Raw genomic sequence first — 24199 nt, 5'->3', positions numbered from 1 at the left:
CAAACATTAGTTTTCTGTTTTTTTCCTCTTTTTGGCTTCTCTTTGACCTGCGTAAAAGAACGAGCTATGTTTCCCAGGGCCCAGCTATTTGAAGCTCATAGTTTTGGTCATCCAAAGTTTTCTGTTCCAACTCAAGCCGTTCAGACACTGTCCCCACTTACATGTCCACAATGGCAGGGTCCTGGGGGCCAGACCATAGCCGCCCTAAACTCTGCCCACAGTTGAGTTGCCTCTGGCAGGACTACTGCATGCTTTGTGTGCTGGTTCTGGCCGGCTATCAGGGAAACCCCACAGTCTCTCCATGGTGGATGTCGAACGCCCTGCCAAAACCATTATGCATGCCTTCAATGGCCGTGAATAGCAGCACACTACAGTACAGAAGATTTGAGAGATGTACAATTCACCCTGGGCTACACTGCGAGACCATGACACAGATACCAACATTGGTGAACTGAACTAATTCCTGACACCGTTTCTTCATGTTGTGTCTTTGAGTCTTTTTCTTTTTCCAACAACAAACAAAATAAATTCTGATAAAAATGTGTCCTAGTGGCAAAGCATATGAAAACAGTTGATAAATAATATTCCTTGACACAGTTAGTGAACAAAGTCTAAACAAGCATTAGTCTAAAAAGCCAGGAGATTATTCCACTGATTCTACAAATACTGGTTGTTTTGATAGAGGGTGGCTGAGTGAATGACAGCAGGAGGCCTATCATGTACACATTTAACACTCTTAAATATGGGGATTAAAGCACTTTCCATAATTTCAACAGAGTTCATGTACAACACACTGAACCTCACTGACCTAATAACCTCAAGGGCACACAAAAACAAGCTTATTCTCCTTAACGCTTGTATATTTATATTTCTCTTCCTGACTCAGTTGTCCTGAGAAGAGAATAGATAACGTCTTTAACACCAACTCGACTGAATATTTGCTGCTTTTAACAGTCCCTCTCTCGTCATTCTACTTATATTACTAATAAGGTCAGTGTCAAAACATAAATATGAGAGAATTAGAATTGAACTGTTATCTACATTTAGCACAGAGAAACATCTGTCTATTAATTTTAAACTCATGCAGCCTTTCCCAGCACTCCCACAGTCCAGTGGTATATTGCGATAGTGGGTACCAAGATGAGTCACATCAGCTATAGCAGGCAGCTGGCAGGCTTGCAGTATCAGCCTATCCCGTTAATCTTACGATTAGCCTTCACTGATCTCATCAGGACTGCCTGGATCTGGGGTGCAAAGCCTAAAGGTTTATCCTGCAAGTCAGCCCTCCCTTACCCTGGTCACCACACGCACACGACACCAGGGGTGCACATACAAATACTTGCAATGCAAACCCCAAAAATGTCAGCGTTTACTAATACTAATCAAAGGGATGGCATATTTCAAACACAAAGCCCAGAGACTGGACCTTGTCGTGTCTCACTGTCCCCCAGTGACACGTCTGGAGCCCCAATGCCGTTGCAGTTCAAGAGGATGGTGGTAGTGAAATGTGTCACGGAGTTCAGACCCAGAAGTTAAAGGGGCAAATTCTGTGCTCTTCTGACACCAGAGGCAAGGGGGGTGGGGGAAAGTGACATGTCGTGACAGGCCTCCAGGCTTAAAGTAGGAACACATGTAAAACACACAAGCACTCAAACATTGGTGCCCTGGTCGACTGAACTGGTAGAGCAAGCTCCACTAGTACAGTACTACGGTTTATTCTTTAACACAGCAGCTAGTGCATTCACCCAACGTGTGCACACACCCAATCGCATACCTGTCGAATGGTGGATATAATCCCAAAAAGAAATCTGCCAACGTCCTACAACCACCCTTCGGAAAGATAAACGGCATTTGCAACCAACATGCAAATGATACACAGTTTTATTTATTTTTTGATAGCCGCTGTATTTGTTGGAAATACCTGTCGAGTGTGTTTTTCTTGTCTGTCTGTGGATACAGGCTCTCTTGCCGAAATACGCTCCATCATGGCAGTTAGTTTAGGATGTGTCATGGGCACTGACTGGACACATTGAGTTGCCTTACCGATGGGTAAAAGGGATGCTGGAGGCAATTACCTCCCTCACTCTCTGTCCTCGGGTCAAAAGAGGACTGGCCATAAACGCCTGGACACCAACAGAGACAGACATCTGACCATGCAGGCCTTGTTTCACTCTCCCTGCAGCCACTTCTCTCCGCTGGAGGAAGAGGCCGTGGTTGTTTAAATTTATAGCGCAACGTCATTCTGTGTCATGAACGAACAACAATGCATGTATTCATCCAACATGCATATGGAGATAGTAAGCCTGCAACTTTATACCACATGAAGATAGATACAGCAGAATTCTCCATCATGAAATAATACATTCTTTATGCCCTTACATTGATTTTCAAGGCACTGATGTTAACACACCTGCTATTACCTATCAAGTATTCATCTGGACGATGTAAGAGCAGCAATAATTATGTTGCATTTTTTGCTGCTGAACGTGTTTAACAAGCTCAACAAGAATATAATAAACACTTGTCAAATAGGCAGGGTACTCTGTCACCTCTCAGACAAAGGGGTTTGAGTCTGGCGCTCTCTGGATGCCAAACAGCTGAAGACGTTTTTTTATCATAAAATCTATGGCATGATGTCATTCTATTGAAACCTATTCACTGACCAGTAAACTAGGACAAAGCTAAAGTGTCTGAAAATGCTTTAATTCCAAGTTGAAGAATATATTTAAACATATAGGGTATACGTTTGGTTGTGTTGTCACTAAACGATTCGAGCTAATAAACTAGGTTTTTCAATTTCCATTCATGCTCTGAAAGGAATTTTTCAGCTGGTAACTGTGCAGCTTGAGGAGAACTGAATGAAACGGTCTGGAATGAACCATTACAACGTAGGGTGTAACTAATGTGGCACGAACTAACTGTATCTGAGTATAAGTCCCATATTAAAATGTTCGTTTGTAAATTATACTTACAGAGAATTGCTTTGGATTTAACCATGAGACATACACTTGACTGTGCATGTTTTACATGACCGTGAGACCTGCGAGAAAAAACGGAATCCCCTGCTGTCAGTTGGACTGCGCCAAGATGATGTTACGAACAGCCCTTTAAAGTCGCTCTACTTCCGAGATGAAGTAAAGTAGAGCTCCGCCGCGTAGCAAGAAGGCAGAAACTGACAATATATCTGTGCAAAATAACCCCAGTTAGACAGGATATGTTGAGAATACACAGTTGGACTTTGGGATGTTTCATGAACTCGGAATCAAAGGAGTTTTCTTTTTGTCCGAATCCATGTAGGACGTGGCGTTTGCGACTGCATTGAAGTAGTCTACATTTGCGGCAAAAGAAACGTGCGTTTTTTGTTTGTTTTTTACGCGTAAAGTCAGCAACAGCAACCTGGACTACTCTTTTGAATCAGGAATGGTTTATCCTTCCGAAGGTTTATTCTACATCGAAATGGATCAAGCACCACCAGGTAAGTTAGGGTTAAAGGCAGCCATTGTCTGATCTGCGGGGGGTCAAAAAACGTATTATTTGTTTTCCTGCTTCCTCCTTTTGCATGCATCGCTTTGTGTAACGTCTTTACTAAAGCTGACATCTGACAAATGCTGTGCAGGTGATAGTAAAAGCGTTATAATGGCCAGGTCCTGAGCGCTGAGCTCCCCCAGTGGCATTGCCCAGGCATGCATAGCGCAATTCACTTGCCAATTACGTAATACCTTTCGGTGGACCAGGCGCAGTGGCTTTCTTTTGTCCCGGCGCGTATGTCAAACTTGGACACAAATGCATGACAGTTTCACATCTCCCTCGCGAATCAAACCCATTTTACTACATGCCGATGACAATGTGAAGAGTGCATTTTAAAGGGCACCCAGTTGAGGGTGCGTTAATAAGCGCCGCATGAAACGACCGCTTTGTTCTCCTCTGCAGCCAGCCGTGGTTAATGTGTGTGCTAGCTCTGAAAGTAGGCTAGAGGCAAGCAGACGAGACAGCTCGTCTCATGACTTAACTCCTGCAACTCACGAACACTTCATTTCTTATTTACATTTGTCATTTGACCGCCGCGTTATTACATGGGCTGAGCAGTGGACGACACTTTAATTGCGGTGCTTTTAATGCCTTTATTACATACAAAAAGTCACACAGCTCATTTAATTTGAAACCAGCTAATTAAAATTGCAACACAATGTTAGCATGTTTGTTATTAATAACTGCGGTTGATATGATGCAATAGTGTGGACTTCAGGTGGTTACTGACACACCATAACAACAACACAGGTCCGCTTTATTGTTCCTATGAAGTCTGTGCTGTGGCGATGCTCCACTGACAATACAGACTTCACTGTTATGTCTGTTCTGAATTCTACACAGTGCTGACGGCGTGACTTGATTGGTATTTTTTATTTGTATTAGTCTACACTTCAATGACGTTGCTCTTGTCTGTACTGGTATGCGCGTGCGGGTTTTTTGGAAGCCGGTGGAGTTTCTTGGCAGGAGACGGAAAGGGGAAGGTGTGCAGATTTAATTTTGCTGAGTTCAGGAGCTTTACGTTTTGTGCCTGCCACTGTGCTGCTGCACCTGTCTTTTGTTTATTTTAAGGTCAGAAAAAGAGGAGAGCGGATGGTGGGAGAAACCCACATTTTCTCCTCTCTGAGGGTGCTCTTATGCCTCATGAAAGGCACTTTTGTCCTGCAGTGAAATATATCGCCCTTCACCTCCTCTTGATGCGGTTTGCCCTCATTTTTAGGGAAACGCTTAGTCTTTCAGCCAGATTCAGATATTATTTCTTGAAGGTTGATGGAAAACTTAAAGAGTATCTGCGAGCGCGCAATCCTTATAACATGGGAGGGGTGGTCCAAGAGACTCATAACATGATTTACGGTTTATTCAATGTCTTTTGTGCACTTCAGGACAGTGCCAGAGGCTGCCACCAACTTAAAAAGTTGGACTTGTATCTGCTTTGCACAAGTTGCAGGCAGCTAAAAACACACATCTTAGAATTTCTGGAATAATAAAAGAAAACATGTTTCACATGTGTTGACTGATGGGGCTCAGAAATGAGGACTAACTAACCACATTTCCCTTTTTAGTGCTGACCACAGTAATGATTTGGCAAGTGATATCTCTTGGGAACATGCCTGGGCTTGTTCTAAGATCTTGACAGGCTCCATCAAGCAAGGGTGTGTGTGTGTGTGTGTGTGTGTGTGTGTGTGTGTGTGTGTGTGTGTGTGTCCCACACACCCCTCCTTGAATGCAACGGTCATAATATTAAAAGAGTCGTGTTTACAGTACTTCACCTGATCGCTCAACAGATCGATGCTATACAAGCTCTGATTGATCGCTCCTGTCCCGAACCTTTGCATGTCCTTTTTTATTAACTGTCTTTCTCTTCTGCTTGTAGCTCTCCCCCCCAGGTCCACAAAGCCAGTGTCCTCCACCATGAACAACAACAACTGCCTTTCGCCACCTACATACACGCTGCAGGACGCTGAATGGTATTGGGGAGACATAACCAGGTAAAGTACCTTCAGTTTAAACATGCCATCATTCTGTATGTTTGGTTGTCTAACGTGTTGGTAAAGTTAGATCCCTTAACTTTGAACTGATTTCCCCTCAGGGATGAGGTGAACGAGAAGCTCCGAGACACACCTGATGGCTCCTTTATGGTTCGCGACGCATCCACAAAGCTACAAGGAGACTTTACGCTGACGCTAAGGTAAGCAGCAACATAATTAGAACATCACAACCTCAAATATCATCAACAGGGTTTGCATTTCAGTCTTACATGACGATTCTAACTGTGTGATACGACGTTTCACTTTCTCAGGAAAGACGGGCACAACAAGCTGATTAAGATTTACCACTGTGATGGGAAGTATGGCTTCTCCGACCCCCTCACATTCACTTCGGTGGTGGAGCTCATTTGGCACTATCAGCACCACCCGTTGGTGGAGTACAACGCCACACTGGACCTAAGGCTCACCCATCCTGTGTCCCGCCTACAGCAGGTCAGTGAGCACCAGTATTTTATTTTCAAGATTCTGAAACCGTAAAAAAAAATATTGTTTAATATGGAGGATTATCATTTGTACATATTAAGTGTTGTTTCTTTCTTTACTTCAGGTGAAAGAGGACAGTGTCGATGTCGCTGGAAGAAAGCTCAAGGAGGTTCACTGTCACTATCAAGAGAAGTCAAAAGAGTTTGATCGTCTTTATGAAGCTTTCACAAAGACCTCGCAGGTAAAAAACAACTTTTTAAATGAGTCCTGATGTTCCCTACATTAGTACTTTCCTAAACAATAGGATTTACTTTCATCAGTCTCCTGAGTCTTTTCTAAGTGGATGAATTGTTTGTGGGACAGGAGATCCAGATGAAGCGAACAGCAATTGAGGCCTTTAACGAGACAATGCTGATCTTTGAGGAGCAGTGTCGCGAACAGGAGCGTTACGGAGAAAAGTTTGAGATGAACAATCAGTCCGAGGGAGCCGACAAAGATCTGGAGAGGTACTTCATTACATCATGGTTCAAAGAATATCCCTACATGTAGTTTAAGTTGGCTGCATGTTGAACCCTTTTTTATGAACTGTATTCAGACTTATGACCTTTACATCCCCTTGTTAGCTTTTTGATCAATTATGAGAAGCTGAAATGCCGTCTTGGGGAGATATACGAGAGCAAAATCCATCTGGAGGATGACTTGAGAACGCAGGTGGAGGACTACAGAGAGACGGACAGGAAGATTAACGGCTTGCGGCCTGACATCATCCAGCTACGCAACATCAGAGACCTGTACCTTAAGTAAGTATATTGTCAGCATACTGTTTGTGGTATCTTTGGAGAATATTTCAGTCACTGCTCTGTGATTTCTAACTATTCTATATCCAAATTAAACCTTTCTTTACGCTTCTCCTTGCAGCTGGCTTAATCACAAAGGTGTCAGGCAGAAACGCATAAATGACTGGCTGGGGATACTGAGTGACAGCCTTGATGAGTAAGTAGCAAAAGATTCTGTCTGGAAACGTTGAACATTGCAACTTTTAACTTATAAATGAGACACGTTTAACAGAATTTCTACGGAGGCGTTACAATAGGACTCTTGTTTGTTTTTTCAGCACATATGTGTTGAAGGGAGACGAGAAGAATTTGCCACATCAGGATGAGACAAATTGGTTTGTTGGTGAACTGAGCCGGACACAGGCCGAGGAGATGCTTCAAGATAAGGCTCCTGGAACGTTCCTGATCCGTGAGAGCAGCAAACAGGGATGCTACGCCTGCTCTGTTGTGTGAGTAAAACAAAGAGGAAAGCGGTATCTGGACAACGAACCGGTTTTGAGATTGTTATGATTACGCATCGTGTAATTGTGCGACACTCACTGACGCTAATTATTTTGTCTTCTTTATTTATTACAGAGTGAATGAAGAAGTGAAGCATTGTATGATCTACAGCACGCCGCAGGGATACGGCTTTGCTGAGCCATACGACGCCCACTGCTCACTGATAGACCTTGTCCTGCACTATCGTCTGCACTCCTTAGCGCAACACAATGACGCCCTGGATGTTCGGCTGTCACATCCAGTACACGCAAAAGCTGCAGCCACGCCTTCTCAACACGCAGAAGAACACAAACTCTTACAGACTCCAAAACACACAGCGGGGCTTCCGCCTGCCGCGCCAGAAATGTAATTCAACGGAAAGAGACAAAAGGACATGTTTACTGTATCCTGCGAGAATGACTGCATCGAGGTGCATCGTGTTAAGTTTTGCACTACAGTGATTCCATCTTTTCTGTGAATGGGATTTCACAGATTGAAGTGGGACTGGAACCTGAATGTCAGCTTGAATTTTTTTATTTTGTTTTTTTGTTTTCGAAGAGACTGTTTAAGCTTTTTTTTTTACTTCATTTATTGCCGTTTGTTTAATGGACATCTTTTCGGTAGGGATGTTGACAACCAGAAAATTGCTCGCTGACATCAGGTGCTGCACCTTTGTTTGACTTTGACTTTGGCAACCCAAGTTGATGTTGCTAGAGATGTCCATTTCTGGAGGTAAATTGTATTCAGTTCTAAAGAATTTGACCAATAGTTTAGAAATATATTTGGTTGCTATGGAGTTATATTTGTGCCTCATTCCGGAGCGTGTGATGGCAATTTGTGAGCACAGAAAAAAGACTTTTGGAACACAGAAATTATATTTGAAAGAAATTATTTATCATGTAAAGAAAATTTACATTTGAGCAAAAGAGAAAAATAAGCTTTTTTTTTTCCCTTCTCAATACATTTATTTACCTGTTTGCTAATATCCACGTAAGCATAGCATGATAACCTCTTTTAGATTTGCCTTCTCGATGTTTACATTTCATTAAATTCTACATGGTTTTGTTGGGCAGAGGGTGCTACATTTAATTTCGTAAGAATGCCATAATGTTGTTTTTAGTAATTAATCAATTCAGTCAGCCAGCCATGTACATATTCATGGCTCAACACAATGCTTTGGCTGCGTACCTGGCAATCACAAAGGAGCTAAATAGCTTTGTTAGCTACTTCATATATGGCAGACTTCAGCTAGCAACCTACCAGGATAGCAAGCTTATAAAGTAAAGAGTAACTAACAAAGGTTCATAAAGCCAGGTATGTCACCAAAACCACTTAAACTAAGCTTATCTTCTAGTGCTTCCCTTCTCCCAGAGTAACCGATAATGCTAACAATCAGACACAACAGCCAATCAGAAATGACCTACTCCAGTTTTATGATTGACAGGCATTGTGGCATACTGTAACATTCTGTCAAGTTGAGTGCACAGCAAACCCAAGACTGCCCAGAGCAAGGCCCTAGGAGGAGCGCCAGGCTTTTAAGAAATCAACATAGTGGACAAACGGGGGAATTCCAAATTCCAGTTATGTCATGTGACGCCATGGGGCCCAGAAATATTGTTTCCGATAGACTTTCAGTGGGAAAGAGATGTCTTTAACTCAAGTAGGTCCTAAAAGTTGGTAAAATGCGTAAGACCACCGGAAGATCCGGGTAATTTTACACATGGAGGGCAAACCTTTTTTTGCTGAGGTGCACTCCTGGATAATAGGAAACACAGAGTGTGTGGAGCACAAAATAGATTTTAGTTCACTCAAAAAAAACTTAAATAATTCTCTATTATTATAACTCTTATAATTTTTTATTGTAAAATATATATTTTCTGTGCTCAAAATGTCCCATTGTGTTCTCATGAATGAGAAATGCGTTACTACTACTTAGTGCATTTGTGAGTGGGAAAATGGTGCTGCAAACAGGCTGTTTCCGTCATACTGGTTTGGTGGACCAAACCGTTTTTGGGGTAAATGCCACGTGTGAATATGTGAAAAGTCGTGGTGCATCTTGACAATTTGCCCTTTCAGACATTCATATACATGGACAATTATGTAGCATTAACATTGTGTAGAATACCATTGTAAGAGCATACTCAATGTTATACCCATTGACCAAAGCACTTAATAGTAAGCAAAACTACATCCCTGTTAAGTCTGGTTATTGCATTTGGGCAAGGGGAGGGCAATTAATGTACACCTGCTGATGTGCTGATCAAAACATAATCTGAAGTACTGTATGTTATATTCTGTTACTCAAAGAAGTATAACCTTTTTGTATTCTATATATATTTTTTCTATAAACATGCCACAAGATGAAAGCTTGAAGAAAGTGCAATCTAACAGTATTTCTACTGTTGCAATGTATGACGATGATGATGGTGGTGAAGGTAATGCTGTTATGAGAGGTTGACATTTGCCACAAAAATGCACTCTCTTTGGTGGTGTTGGTATGATGTGGCCTCCGATGTTTGTGTGAACTGCCAGAGGTCCGGAAGTATCCTGCCTCCATTACTTGAACTGTGGCATTGCTCGAGCTATGAATGTTTTTTCATGACATGCAGCCTACATAGCTTAAGAGGAAAGGAATCCATGTTGAACTTGGCACATTTTTCAAGTTTGAGGACAATAGATACTCTGTACAGAGAAACTGTAAAATGTATTTCTGAGGTTGGTATATGGAAGGAGGGTGATTAAGCCTCTTATAAAAAATATAACTCCACTGGGGGATTGAGGAAACTCCTCGGGTGAAGCTAAGCAATGTGAGATCCTGATCTTTTTCTTGCTGAAAGACAATAAACTGATGAGGGTTTTGTCAATTTACGTAATCCATTGCTTTATTTAACAGTCTACTTCTGATACTGTGCAAGTGTCTGTTATTTCATTTAAGGTATTATTTTTTCCATAGAAGATGTAAGTAGAAATATCAAAAACAAAGCATAGACTGACAAAATTAGATAACTAGTTCTGTAAAATGTACCGTATATCTCCAGTGAAGCCATTGTCGTCCTTTGAGCTTATCCTTGGGTCAGCAAAGATAGGAGGCAGCGAGGGCACTGGCGGACACACTGTGGACAGATGGAAGAGAAAGGAAGCGATAAAACAATAGCAGGATATGTGCAGGCCCTTTCCCTACTCAGCCTGGCCGCGGTTGAGTCACGGGAAAACAATTTATCAAACCAACTTCACTAGGAATTTGCTGTTTTGTTAAATACAACTTTCCTGAAGCTCCTGTGAAAGGAATGCCGCTAAGCTGTATCCATTTAGCTCCAGCTACCCTAAATTAGGTTAGTATTAATTTGATAAATGGTCTTATTAGCTTAGTTTGAATAACTTTAGCACCACCTATAAATAAATACTTGCGTAAACTACAGTGTATATAGTCACTGATTATGACGAGTACCCCTAACCCTGGCGACACCACCGCTGGGCCTCCGTGACCAGGGCAACAGGTGGCCTCTTTCAACTATCACATAAAGTCTGTGTTAGGTAGGGATTAATGAGGTGCAGAGGGCAGGGATGTACTGGGGTAGAGCGGCAGTTCCAGGCCACGGATTACTCCCTCTTACCTGTGTCAGCACAGAGAGCTGGTGGACAGGCAAGCGTGCATGCTCTACCAGGATGGACCAGATGCAGGGGAGACTGATGCAAAGACAGAACAGACTGTACCAACGCTGAGTCACACTCGGGCTGCGTGAGTGTCGAGAGACGAGGAGAGAGTGGGTAGAGAAAGTGTGCGGCCTAGACAGACGGGTAAAGAGGAGGAACAGGAAAGAGAGCATTTTTCTAACTCCTGTACAGGATGGTAGAAAAATGAAAGCTGGAAAGGTTAAGTTAGGCCGCTGCAACATTTCCTTCGACCTGAAACTCCCCCCTGGCTCTACCCCAAAGCTATTTGCTTCCACAGCACTTCAGCATTCACTGCCCAGTCCCACTTTCCTTGGTTTCCTGAATCAAAGTTTAATCTATGTAAAAGCCGGCCCCCACGTTTTGTTTTTCTTGCTCATACACATATCACTTATCTTTTTTTCCAACCCCTTCTCTTCCCTCATCGGGACACCTCAGTCGCATAACTCGCTCGTTTCAATTCATAGTCATTGTGCTTTATAGTTCTCAATTTAAATAAGTCCGGTTTGGGGGAGGGGAGAGGGGGGGCAGCAGGACGAATTATCTTTGGAGTCACGCCTAAAATACACACACCATCAACTGTCTCACAGGCTCTCAGAAAAAGAGGTTTTCGCTTTCAGTTTGGCAGCAGCCAATCGCGTCTCTCCTCCCCTCTGTCTCCGTCCGATTCCAGCGTTTCACGCTACCCGATGAACCAATGGGAGAGCGAGAACGTGCCGGGTGCCGACCAATCAGCGACCAGTTGCTATGTTGGAGGCAGAATCGATAAGGGGCTTTTTTTTCCCTCCTCTCTTTTTTTTTACTAGCTCACATTATAGCTGGCTTATAGGCTGAAGGCAAGAGATCCTGTTGCCTGCCAAGCAGCATGTAGGCTACAGACTGAACCATTAAACATACCAGCTCCACATTTTCTTTGGAACCTCTCTAATACCACCACAAATAGAAACAGTATGTGTGTATATTGTTTCGTGTGTGAATGTATCTTATATACAGTGAATGAGCCTATAAATTAACATCGTTGGTTCACAAGTTGATAACCCTTGTTGAATTGTTGAGGTCATGGAAAAGCTAATTAAGGTGGAAAATTGTTTCCAGGCCTGACTGGATTATGGGAAAATGATGCCCATCAAACAGTTTCACAATGAAAACTATGTTGTGAAAGTTTTTACATGAGCTTTTCTCTTGAGGTACTTTATTCCTCAATATCTTGGCTATCATTAAAAGAATAGCTCAAGTGATAACATGTCTGATTACTTGCAGTAAGCCCCAATGCACAGTAGTGGCTGAACAATACATTGAATGCTGCAGTAAATAGGCTATTGTACATCGTCAACAAAATATTTAGGATAACATTGAGGCCCACATGGATACCTGCATATACCGGTTCAGGCCGGGATGGAAGATGGTGATAGCTCCTTGAAACAGGTAGAGCAAGAAACTGGTTAAATTCTAACAGTATAATTTTCCTTTTGGATAAATGTTATACAGCTTGCATGGCATACATATTAGATTGTACTTCTATTGTCAAGGAAAAAATCCTAACTAATGATTTCAGCTGTAATAAACAAAGGGCCTCAGCGTCCCTCAAGCTCTCAGGACAATCTCATTGTGGGAGTTCAGCTCTCAAATAGATTAAAAAGAACCAGCAGGCTCATGGCCAGCAAGCCAATGTTGCACAGGACTGACTGAATGCAGATGACTGAGGAGCTTCAGAGTTCAAATATCCAGCTTGGTCTGAAAGCATAATGCTGTATGTAGGTAGTGAACTCACTCAAGATAAAGAGGAATTGTATAACTCACAAGTCCAGTTGAGGGGAGGAGAGAAGCTTTGTCAATTTCAGAAAAAAATATGTAGATGAGATAACTTTTGAAACTACAATGTATTTGTAATAAGAAGGGTATTGTATGATCAATACAAAATAAAATACCCTCATCATACAAAATATATATTTACAGAATAAGTTATGTATAAAACTCTGACAGCACCTTTATTACTTGGATTGTATGATCTGGTTTGATTTAAAGCCAAGTAATCTGAACGTTGAACTCTAGTTACTCCTGTAAGAACCAATCTGGCTGTCAGCTTCATCTCATGATGTTTTTCTTTCCTGGTGAAAGCAACGTCTAGCCAGAAGACAGAGCCCTGATGAAAAAGTCAGACATACCCTGCACTTAAAACAGAATGGTAATTATGGTGAATGCTTTCCATAGGATGACCCTCACACTATTTACTTTTTCTCCCACTACATGGAAGATTCTGGGAGCAAGGCAAACACTCCCATCACCACAATGGAGAGACATGATGAATGGTGAAAATAATGACAAGTAAAAATATTGCTTATAGGAAGAAAGAAAAAAAAGAGAGACCAAAGCCATTCCTAAAAAAAAAAACTTTCACAAAAAGAAATCTATGTCACCACATACAAGTTAATTTTAGCAGCTACTTATTAAAACCTGTTTTACAGGAGACACCTGTCCAGGCAGCATAAAGAACAAAAGGAAAAGAAACACATTCATATTACAAATGAAACACATAAAGCCTTAACGCTAGGGATAATGCATAATAATTCTGCAGTTAAGGTAAATTTAAAGGATTTAGCAGAGGCAGTTTTATGCATCGTTACAAACAACCAACAACAAATGCCTCAACTATTTAAATGCTGGACTTGTAGAGAGCATGTGCGTCCCTCACCAGCATGCATCATCCATTGATTGAAAGGGGACTGTTGTCAAACTTATAAGAAACCAATGAGGCTCTTGAATTACACATTGGCACGGATCACTTCACAACTGCTAAACATATGTAATGTGATTAACACTCAGGCTGCATAACAAACTAAACTCGCAGTAGAACACAAAACACTTAATAACACTTCACTTCACACAATCACTTTGGTCACTTTTGGTCACTTTAATAACTTTCAACTAGTGCAATATAAATACATTTAAATACTTTTTATACTTTTTTATTCCGTCTGTATATATAATATTGCTATTGTGGATTACTTTTCTTCGTTACTGTTATTATTACTTCATAGAAGGATCAATGCAGAAAGTGTATAATACAAAAAAATATCATGCATATATGATATATATACAAATATAACAAGTATTTATTCATTCGCTCAAAGTTAGACTGGCTAACAAATTATGTTTTTCATTTTATTTCAAAACTTTTTAGTTTCTCAGGCCAGACAAAAAACATATTAAGTCTAGTTTTTCAAATTCCCCTCCCAAAATGTTTGGTTGCAACGAGTGTGGATATGTGTCTTATATTGGTTCACTCGGGGTCCATTAAAGCTATATCCAATAAGCTAATAGTTCAGCTGAGATAATGGCAATGCTGGATGTCCTTTTGGTAAACAGGACAACACAGGGCAGACCAAACCAAACGTGTTGAACCAAGGGTTGCCAGGTTGGCACATATCTAGCTTTGAGTTTTAATTGGCCAACGTTGGTGCCACCTCATATTTTCTAGATCATCACTGGTTGTTAGTTTCTGGATGACACATTGAAACAGCAGGAAATACAAGTCAAGTGACAATTGAAAGACATTTTCCTTTCGCCTAACTGTCACAAGCGTTCTTCATTTTCACCTCAACTCCAAGACCGGTCTAATGAGCCCAGGCAATGCTAAAGTTGTGTATGTAATAACAGGTTTCCAACCTAATATTTATCAAGTTGATGTCAAGCCACTGATTGAAACAAACTAGAGTGCCCATTGCCTGATGTCTAAAAGCGCCAGGCTGTTAGAGGTTACAGCCAACATAGTGGAAGATGGCTACATTTAAAATGACCCTTCTGCCGGGGGCTGACATGCTAAGAATACTATGATAATTTACATGGTAGGTTTCTGTGGCATGTTGTCAAGGACGTCCATTTGTTTAACTGCTTGTTCAAAGGCGACACTGCCATCTGGCGTTGTGGGTTATAACAAACATGGCGAGCATTGCTGAGAATTGTTAGATCAACTGACGGGATTAATCTAAACTTAAACTAAATAAGCCATACTGTTGTGTAATTTAAAGTTATGTCTCCATGGGGACGCACACCGACGGCCACTGTCAATACAAAAACGCTGCAGATCCATTAAAAAGCAACGTTTTCGAGGATTGATTAGTTCTGCCTGGAGATTCAACTCCCAGACCAGAGCAGTCGAGTCAGAAATATGTGTTGACAGTCTGGAGGGCGACGGAAGTTGCCAGCATCCTCATCAGTAAACTTATGGGTAAGTCGCAGCTAAAATCAAGCTGAATATCGACATTTTTTTCTATACAAATCCGCAATTCTCTTTAAGTTGACAGTGTCTGAGGAGGGATTGGTCGAGCTGTAAAGTTGTCTAATTACGGTTCGTTTGATTGATGAACATGGTTGAGTCCACCCCGGCAGGATGTCTGTTGGCTAGCATGTCCGGCTAACGGCGGCAGTGGGCGTCTTTGTTATAACCAATATGGCAACAATGTATAAATAACTTTGACTTCCCCAGGGTGCTTAACCATGAGACCGCGAAGAAGCATTAAGGCTCATTGTGGTGCCGATTTGTTCAGGCGTGTCACTGACTGGGTGTTTTTGGCGTTGTTGCCTCAGTTCGTGTGTCTTTCAGGTCTGTTTCATGCTGAGACTCACTGAAGAGGAGGGCCTCCATGTTAACACAGACCGCCCCCAGCTGCTATGTCCTCCACCTCAACGTCAACATCCACTGGCTGTGGTGGTGATGCTGCAGCTGCCATGGCAGCCCAGGCATCCGAGCAGGCTCTGCTGGCCTCAGACCGCTACGCCAGACTCATCCTGGCCCAGATGAACAAGATGCGGCTCCGCACCGATTTCTGTGATGTGGGGCTGAGGGTTGGCAGCCGGGTTTTCAGGGTCCACAGGCTGGTGCTCGCTGCCAGCAGCCCTTACTTCTCCGCCCTGTTCTCCGGGGGGATGAGGGAGGCGGATAAGGAGGAGGTGCAGATCCTCGGAGTGGAGACTGGAGTCTTTGAGGTTTTGCTGGACTTCATATACACAGGTCTGCATCCATCCTGATATTCACATTATTACCTTCCACAAGATCTGTGTGATTTCATACCCTTTTGCTGAGTGGCTATGTGTTCCCTTTTCCGTCAGGCGTGATCAGTGTGACAGTGGAGAACGTCCAGGAGATGATGGTGGCAGCAGACATGCTGCAGTTGAACGAGGTGGTGTCTATCTGTGGAGAGTTCCTCAAGGGCCACATGGACCCATGCAACTGTGTGGGCATATTTCAGTTCCTGGAGCAGATTGCCTGCATGGACATGTTGGAGTTTACTGAGAACTACATCCATGTTCACTTTCTGGAGGTACATCTGTTCTAGATGTACCTGAACTCGTTTTGTTCTGTCCTTTGAAAACACCAGCAGCATTTTATCAGAATTGCAGTTTCACCATTTATTTTGCCAAAAATGCTCTTCAATGCTTTTCAAGTTTGATGCTTACAGATTGCCTCTATCAACTGCTTCCCGTTAGGTGTGGGTCACCGATGAGTTCAGGGACTTGTCAAAGGATCAGCTGGTGAGGCTGCTAAGAAGTGAAGAGCTGAGAATTGAGGATGAGTACCAGGTATTCACTGCAGCCATGGACTGGGTTCTCCAAGATGTGGCAAAAAGGAAAAAACATGTAGTAGAGGTGTTGGAACCCGTCCGCTTCCCTCTGCTTTCTCCACAGAGACTGTTCAAGTACATAGAGGGTAAGGGGAAACATAATATTTCATATATCTCTTTCATACTTTGTATTATTTTTAATTTCTGTATACAATATTGCTATAACATTGATTGGGTCACACATGGTAAACTACATCTTGAAATGTTTGACATTTTGACTATTATTAAAGGTATTACAGACTTCAGCCTGCGGGTGGCACTGCAGACTCTGCTGAAGGAATACACTGAAGTCACAAAGTCTCCCAAAGAAAATAAGATGTACAGTCAGCTACAACCAGCCAAAATGAGACCCAGAAGAAAAGCCAGAAAATACCTCTATGCCATAGGTTCTTTTCAAATCTTGCATTAACCAGATGCATTTTGGTGAATTTTGGTTCCAAATAAGAAATGCCATTTAATCTTGGACTTGTACTTGTTTCCTGGTGGCAGGAGGCTACACTCGGTTGCAGGGCGGCCGCTGGAGTGACAGCCGGGCATTGAGTTGTGTTGAGCGCTTCGACACCTTTAACCAGTACTGGACCACTGTGTCGTCCCTGCACCAGGCCCGCAGCGGGTTGGGGGTTGCAGTGCTGGAGGGCATGATCTATGTGGTGGGAGGTGAGAGTCTTGTGTTCGTGTACAAGCCCAAAAGTAAAATAACCTCAACAGTCTGACAAGGAATCATTTTTTCCAACCAGGGGAGAAAGATTCAATGATTTTCGACTGCACTGAGCGATACGACCCAGTGACCAAGCAGTGGGCCGCTGTGGCGTCTTTGAACTTTCCGCGCTGTGGAGTTGGTGTCTGCCCCTGCCATGGAGCTCTGTATGCACTTGGTAAATGCCACAGTATCACCATTTTTAACCAAAAACCATTGATTTTCTAGACATGACGCTCAGTTTGCAACATGATTTTTAAACACTGCTATACACTGAACTATAAATGAAAAAATGTTGACTTTGTGAAAAAACAAAAGCTGAAGTGAGTTAAAACTGTTATTATTTAAAAAGAAAAACATATTAACAAGTAGATGTGTTCTGCTTGTAGATTGTGATCAATATCAGAACAAAACAACTTGGGAAGTTGAAGAATTGAAATTGAAAAGTTCAACAAAATTACTTTGTGAAATGTTTAAACTGTAAATAGTAAGTGCAATTCAACCAATAACCAGCATTTTGGGAAGCGTCAGACAAAAAGCACAAGTGATGATTGTGCTGTGCCTGTGGCAGGTGGTTGGATTGGCTCTGAGATTGGGAAGACCATGGAGCGATACGACCCAGAGGAGAACAAGTGGGAGGTCATCGGCAGCATGGCGGTGCCTCGCTACTATTTTGGCTGCTGTGAGCTACAAGGTGTGTTCCTTCCCTTTTGTTGAAAATAAAATGTGCACAATCAAATGCAAAGTGCCGTTACGTGCTTATCTCAGTGTTCACAATTTCACACAAACTTACAAATGCCACTGAACTCCCCTTCTCACTTTGCTTTACTACAGTGTATTTCTTTACTTCTCTCATGGCTCTCAAGACTAAACGCTGCTGTCTCTTTCCAGGGTTTATTTACGTGATCGGAGGAATCAGTGATGAAGGAATGGAGCTGCGTTCAGCCGAGGTGTATGACCCTATCTCCCACCGATGGAGCGCTCTGCCCGTCATGGTCACGCGTCGGGCCTATGTGGGCGTCGCCTGCCTCAATGACTGCATTTACGCGGTGGGTGGCTGGAACGAGGCACTTGGTGCTCTGGAGACAGTGGAGAAGTACTGTCCAGAAGAAGTGAGACAATTTAAATCTCAGTTTTCTGTAATGTCTGTGTACCAACAGTCTCCTCACCACTGTACTGGTCTTTCTACAGGAGAAATGGGTTGAAGTGGCTTCAATGTCTACTGCTCGTGCAGGCGTGTCAGTGTCCGCTGTTAATGGACTGCTGTATGCCGTCGGTGGCAGGGCCGCCAGCCGAGACTTCTCTGCCCCGGTGACGGTGGACTCTGTGGAAATCTATGACCCTCATCTGGATACCTGGACTGAAGTTGGCAACATGATCACCAGCCGCTGTGACGGCGGGCTGGCTGTGCTCTGATAGCCAGGAATATTCAAATTATGGACATCCATATCAGCACTTGAATCATCCCAAAACTGCATTGACTGAAAAAAGCTGCACCTTTTAAGTAACACAAAATTGTGTTTCTATTTCAAGTAGGCTTTCACCTGATCATAGATGTTATTTATACATGGATTAGACATGTCTTTCCGTTTTATTTGTCGTGAACATTTTACATTCATTGAACATATGACAGCCGATCTGAAACTGGAAAACTGCCAGAACTAGTTACACTGCTACACGACTCGTCTGTGTCTCTACTTTGAATTCACTAAATACTTTTACGGAAATATTGGTGGAAACAAACTTGTATTTGAAGACAAAGCGATCTTTGTGATAAGGATATTTTTCATAGCACAGGAGTTCTATTTTGGACTGAGTTCTGCTTCTCAAGTAGACTCGTTTGGGAACAGTTCTTGGATACGATGTGAAAGCACTGTTTTTTTGTGTGTCTTCTCTTTATTTTTCCTTAAAGAAATGTTTAAGGGTGAGTGTGTTGCTACTTGGAAGATTTATCAAACCACTTGAGCCTATTTAATAATGGAACCAAAGTTCCATGATAAGTGTTTCCTGTAAAGTTTAAACAATTATTAACTTGAACAACACAGTAATTTTCACTGGATTATTTTTGTATATATGATACTGTATATGATAGTGCCTCTTAATCACTATTTACACTGTCCTGTCATTTCACTCATCAGTTTCACATGACATTACCCAAATTTAGATTTCAACTTTCTGATGTTGAGATACACAACATCATAAGACAAATGTCCATACCGTTATGTAGAAATATTTTTGCCTTTTTTTAAAATGGTAATTTCATCATGTTTCCTCTTTGGATGTTGGAGTTCGTCACATTTGCTGACTGACTAACGTCCTTGCACAGTTACAATACTTCCAATCAAGTAATGGCATCTTTTATTGATTGCTTTTCAAACTTAATACACTTCATGAAACAGTCATGTTCTGGCTGGGTTTAAACTTCACCTACATTTCCTCTACTTACTTTGGATGGTTAAAATTAAAATGTAAACGAGGGCTCAGGGCCTCCTCCACTGTAGCATCACATTGATTTTGCACATACAAGACAAACCCATCTGACATGAATGCATACAGTTGCAAGAGATTTTCTGCATTGTGCAAACACGAAAATGTTAGACAACTAACCTCCAGCTCTGCCACTAAACGCTACACTCATGATTTCCACGGAACATCGATGTTGAATGTCAAGCTTCAGTAAAACTTATTGCGATACATTTTTACCTTAAACCATGTGATGTGAAAATGTAACACCTTTATGTAACTAATTAGAATTCAGGTGTCTGATTCGTATATTGTGAACTGAAAGAGATTGATGAGGATATTTTGTAACTGTTAACAACAATAACAGAACTATACTGAGTTGTAAAAGAAAGGTATGCAAATAATCCAATGTTTATTGTCCCCACTGTACATGAAAAATTGACATATTCAAACACATTTCAATAAGGGTACTTTGTGTCTGTTCTTTTTACAGCAAAGAATGATTTTATAAATGTTTTCTGATAAATGTTTCATTTAAAAGTCTGTCTTGATCTACATTTTATATTTTAAACTAGCTGGACATTTATGTCTATTTTGCAAATGTTCTAAATGATATGCTACATCTCTACATGTCCCATAATATATTAAAAGTATTAGAGGTAACAACATTACTGCTGTGCTTTGCTGTACTGTATGAACAAACCAGACTGTCTGCACAGCTGCAAATCATTTCACAGTGCCCACTGTCCTCATAAATTAGTCCTGAATCTCTTTGATCTTCTTCTCAGTGCAGAATTTTTTAATTGTCAGGGTAGCCACCAGTGAGAAGGTGGCGACCAGAGTGAGGAGAGTTCGCATGGCTTTGAACCAGGAAGGGTAGCCAGGCAGCAGGGTCAGGTCATAGTGCAGAGAGAGACCCAGTCCCATAATAACTACCAGGGCTCCCTCTGCAATATTGTCCCTGCAGAGCAGTGCCAGCCAGGCCAGAAGGGAAGGCACCACACTGTTTCCCAAATTCATCCAGTCAGGCTGAGCAGGACTACCGGCAGGGATGGCAAACCCCCAGCGGGCACCTCCAAGGAAGGAGACTATAGAGGCTCCATAGACCACTTGAGCATATGCCAGTTCAGGGTAGAAGGACTGTGTGGCAGCCATCAGGACAGGAGCAGACAGGAAAGGGATGAGCCCAGAGAGTCCAAGGTAAAGAGCTGGTGTGGGAGCCTGGGTGAGGGCCCTCAAACTGAAACCCTCTTTGCTGTCGCCTCTCTCTGAACTGCCTTGTGAATCCCTGTGGCAGAGACGTGAGACCAGCCAGCTCACAGGCCTGATGCTCAACAACCTCTTGGTGGGAGTTAATCTGGATGGCATTAACTCGGAGGAGGCTCTGGAGTGAAACGGCAGCTGAGCTTTTGTTCTGATATTTGGTGCTCCGATTGTCTGCTGAAGACATCTCCATACTGGAACCTGAGAATATAATAATCATAGAAGTGCATTAACATCATTGCCTGATAAAAGACATAATTGTCAACTCGTTACATTTAGTGGAGTGGGCAGATTCAAAGGTCTGGACTCAGGAATAAACATCATAACATATTGTTAAAATGCTGGCACACATAGTACCTCCGTATTAATTATATCGTTGCATTGATCAACAGTCAAAGTATCTTACTTACCCCAGAAATGATGCGTCTTCCAGATGCAAATCTAATCATTCTCAATCTGAAAAAGAGACTATATTAATTTGTAATAAAACACTCTGCATAGCACAAACAAACTGAAGTTGTATTTATGATATAGCTAACAACCACGGGCTAATGGTGGTGCTATAAACAGCTAGCATACATAATCTCAACCTGATGCAATACAGGGCTATCCAACTGTAACAACCAATACAACACCGCTGTTGCAATTAACTAAATCTTACCCTTTAATTATTTATCATTCAATCGTTTGTCACGCCCACTGCAGGAGCAATTGCATGGAGTTATTAAGTACAAAGTTAATGTTAACTAAAGGTCGTTTGCAGGATACCATTCTATCGGTGCTCAACTAAATGCCTGTCTCCTAACAAACTGAATAAGGCCGCCTCGTGTATTGACTGGTTGGGCTGTCTGTGGCGGGGGCGGTATTAAGTTATATTCAAGATGGCAAAACCTACGTATCCGTGCTACCAACATGTTATAGAATATATATTATTATAAAATATTCAAAAACATCATGTCGAAATTCCACATATGGAGACGTTGTTTTATTTAAATGGGAAATGATTTACAGACGCTAACTCCGAACCCTGTTCGACTTTAAAAACACCATGAAACCTCTTACGGTTGCACAATCTTGCCCGATCTTGAACGTAGCATCTTTGAGGTTGTTCGAGTCCCACAGCGCCAGCGCCAGTGGTAAGCCCTCCGAAAATCCAAACAAACATCAATAGCCTTTTAGTAGAGAAGAGTATAGTTATAGGTGAAGTCTGGTTAATGTATTCAGATTCTACATATATACTCGAATCCCTCTCTATCGGAGGCGATGCTACTCAGGAGAAGGAACACGGGAGCGTCATGAAACACTGCAAGTTAGCGTGAGCTAGCGAGCTGATAAATGTGTGCTGCCGCTGCTAAGGTGGCCATTTTGAAACTGTGTTGTTCCAACGAAGCCAGGTCTGTTTACCTCTATTGTATGTACGTGACAGCTGCTCAAATAGACAGTTTCAGCCACCGCGAGCACATTGAGTGTGTTGTTACGGTGCTAAGCCCTCTAACCGTGTTAATTAATTTAAACCACGTCGCTGTTTTCGTTTGCTGGCGTTACTTAATAGGCTGGGTAATGCTATCTGTTAGCTAGCCAATGCTAAACTAACGTTAACCTGAGCTAACGTTAAGTAACTAAGCAGAGTTGGCCAGCAGCAGTTGGGACATGTATGATAACGTTAACGGCATTAGTTACCGATTAATGTTGACTGTTTAACGCCAGGGCCATGTTGCATCGTAGTTTATTTCTATGCACTTTAATGTACAGCACCACTCGGCTAACGTCAGCTAGTTTTGGTGAAACGTGCATGTGACGCTCCTGTGTGTTGGATCGATCTACTGCAGTGTGTGCACATGGTGTGATAATGTCGAACTGGGTGCTTTTGCACACATATCGTGTTGCTGTCATTCATCTGAGAAGTGTTTTACAATGGACGTTTCTGTTTGATGTCTGTGCTGCAGATTGTAGTCCGTGGCAAACTCATTGATGTTGAGCTGTTATGTCAGTGGGATACGTTCACGAGTCCACGGTAGCTCTGACTTTGTGCGTACGGAGATTCATGTCGCGGTGTTTTTGTTTAGGCTGTATGATGGTTGAACGTTTTGTAAGGCTGAAGAATCTCTGAGGTTATAAACCTCGGTTTCATCCAGCATTGCCCTTAGTGTCATGGCCTGTTTGGATGCACAGCAGTCTGGGGAGAAGTACCGAGGAAGAAAGTGTTCGAGTTATTTTTACACGGTTATAAATAATTAATTTACCAAAGCGGGCCCAATTTTATAAAAGACTCATCATTCAGCATAAAATGTTTCCTAGATCACGGAATCACGTGTTTCCTCTCATGTCTCTCAAAATGTATTTAAAGGCATTGGTTGTATCTTGAATGGGAAGCTATTTTAGAGTTTTATGTCTGACATTAGGTATTTGCAAAGGTATATCTATATAAATGGAGGTGTAGGCTTAATTTCCCTGTAAGGCAAACAAAGTCTAATACAACAGTCCTGCAATGTATCTGTTACAGAGAGATGGCTATTCAATGGGCTGGCTATTTTAGAAGCTCTCTGTTACATTATGTATTATTCTGAAGGGATGTTTTTGCAATATTTTCAACAGTGACTTCTCTGCCCCTTTTTTAACAATAAGGGTAAACTAAAAATGAGAATAGTATCCCAATCCAAATCAACAGCCTCACTAACACTGGTCCAAAATAAGCATAAAGCCGAATCAATACAATTTCCATAAAGGTAGGATTTTATTTATTCTTTGCAGGACTGATGTATTAATCGGTATTAGTAAGCTAGGTGTATCACATAAACTGGCAGTGTAAGTATTTTTTAACCTGCAGCTGTGAGATGTGTTTCTATTAATACATCTATTATTCTTTATTACAGGTCCAGTGTGTTCCTGTGCAAATACCAGTGAAGCCTCAGCAAGAAAACCGAAAATTGCACCGCTGTAACTTCATGTGTGAGAGAAAAAAAACTAATTGAAGAAGGGCAGGGAAGGACAGACTCACTTGACTCTCTTGGATTTTCAAACGAAGGAAATTAGTTGATTGAGCTACCTTGAGGAATTCTCTTTGGACAAGTTGGATTTTTGCTGAAGAACTCTCGTTCATCATATGACACGGAGACCTTTGGACTTGTGGAATATTTTTGTTAAGCTTTTTAGCTTGCATATCTATGA

General features: G+C 42.0%; 3 protein-coding genes across 3 annotated transcripts; 2 read left to right on the top strand and 1 right to left on the bottom strand.

Moving 5' to 3' along the window:
• Positions 1-3420: 3420 nt before the first annotated feature.
• LOC306742213 (phosphatidylinositol 3-kinase regulatory subunit gamma-like) lies at positions 3421-8390 on the top strand (the record flags this gene model as incomplete). The annotated part of the gene is made up of 10 exons (XM_079224554.1): positions 3421-3475; positions 5402-5516; positions 5618-5716; positions 5828-6008; positions 6124-6240; positions 6363-6505; positions 6623-6799; positions 6918-6992; positions 7114-7284; positions 7412-8390. The coding sequence occupies 10 exons, from the start codon at positions 3421-3423 to the stop codon at positions 7683-7685; spliced, it is 1407 nt and encodes a 468-aa protein (XP_079080680.1). The 3' UTR covers positions 7686-8390.
• A 7268-nt stretch (positions 8391-15658) lies between these two features.
• ipp (intracisternal A particle-promoted polypeptide) lies at positions 15659-18721 on the top strand (the record flags this gene model as incomplete). The annotated part of the gene is made up of 9 exons (XM_079223346.1): positions 15659-15998; positions 16097-16308; positions 16475-16694; positions 16839-16994; positions 17098-17265; positions 17346-17483; positions 17877-17999; positions 18197-18417; positions 18497-18721. 9 exons carry the CDS (start codon positions 15659-15661, stop codon positions 18719-18721), a joined length of 1803 nt encoding a protein of 600 aa, XP_079079472.1.
• A 189-nt stretch (positions 18722-18910) lies between these two features.
• On the bottom strand, positions 18911-21772 carry LOC306748368 (transmembrane protein 69-like). Its single transcript, XM_079231530.1, has 3 exons — positions 21693-21772; positions 21442-21487; positions 18911-21232 (listed from the first exon to the last, which is right to left on the bottom strand). Exons 2-3 carry the CDS (start codon positions 21478-21480, stop codon positions 20525-20527), a joined length of 747 nt encoding a protein of 248 aa, XP_079087656.1. The 5' UTR covers positions 21481-21487; positions 21693-21772; the 3' UTR covers positions 18911-20524.
• Between the last annotated feature and the right edge of the window lie 2427 nt (positions 21773-24199).

Source organism: Taurulus bubalis (assembly GCF_910589615.1).
Source record: "Taurulus bubalis genome assembly, chromosome: 1".
Lineage (NCBI taxonomy): Eukaryota > Metazoa > Chordata > Actinopteri > Perciformes > Cottidae > Taurulus > Taurulus bubalis.
The sequence above is the reverse complement of the archived record's forward strand: the minus strand, read 5'-3'. Positions and strand labels throughout refer to the sequence as shown.

Excerpts from the sequence above, each read along its gene's own strand:
- LOC306748368 (XM_079231530.1), bottom strand. The coding sequence starts at position 21,480 with ATGATTAGATTTGCATCTGGAAGACGCATCATTTCTGGG. Across the intron at positions 21,233-21,441 it reads GAAGACGCATCATTTCTGGG|GTTCCAGTATGGAGATGTCT; the intron begins GTAAGTAAGATA and ends TTATATTCTCAG.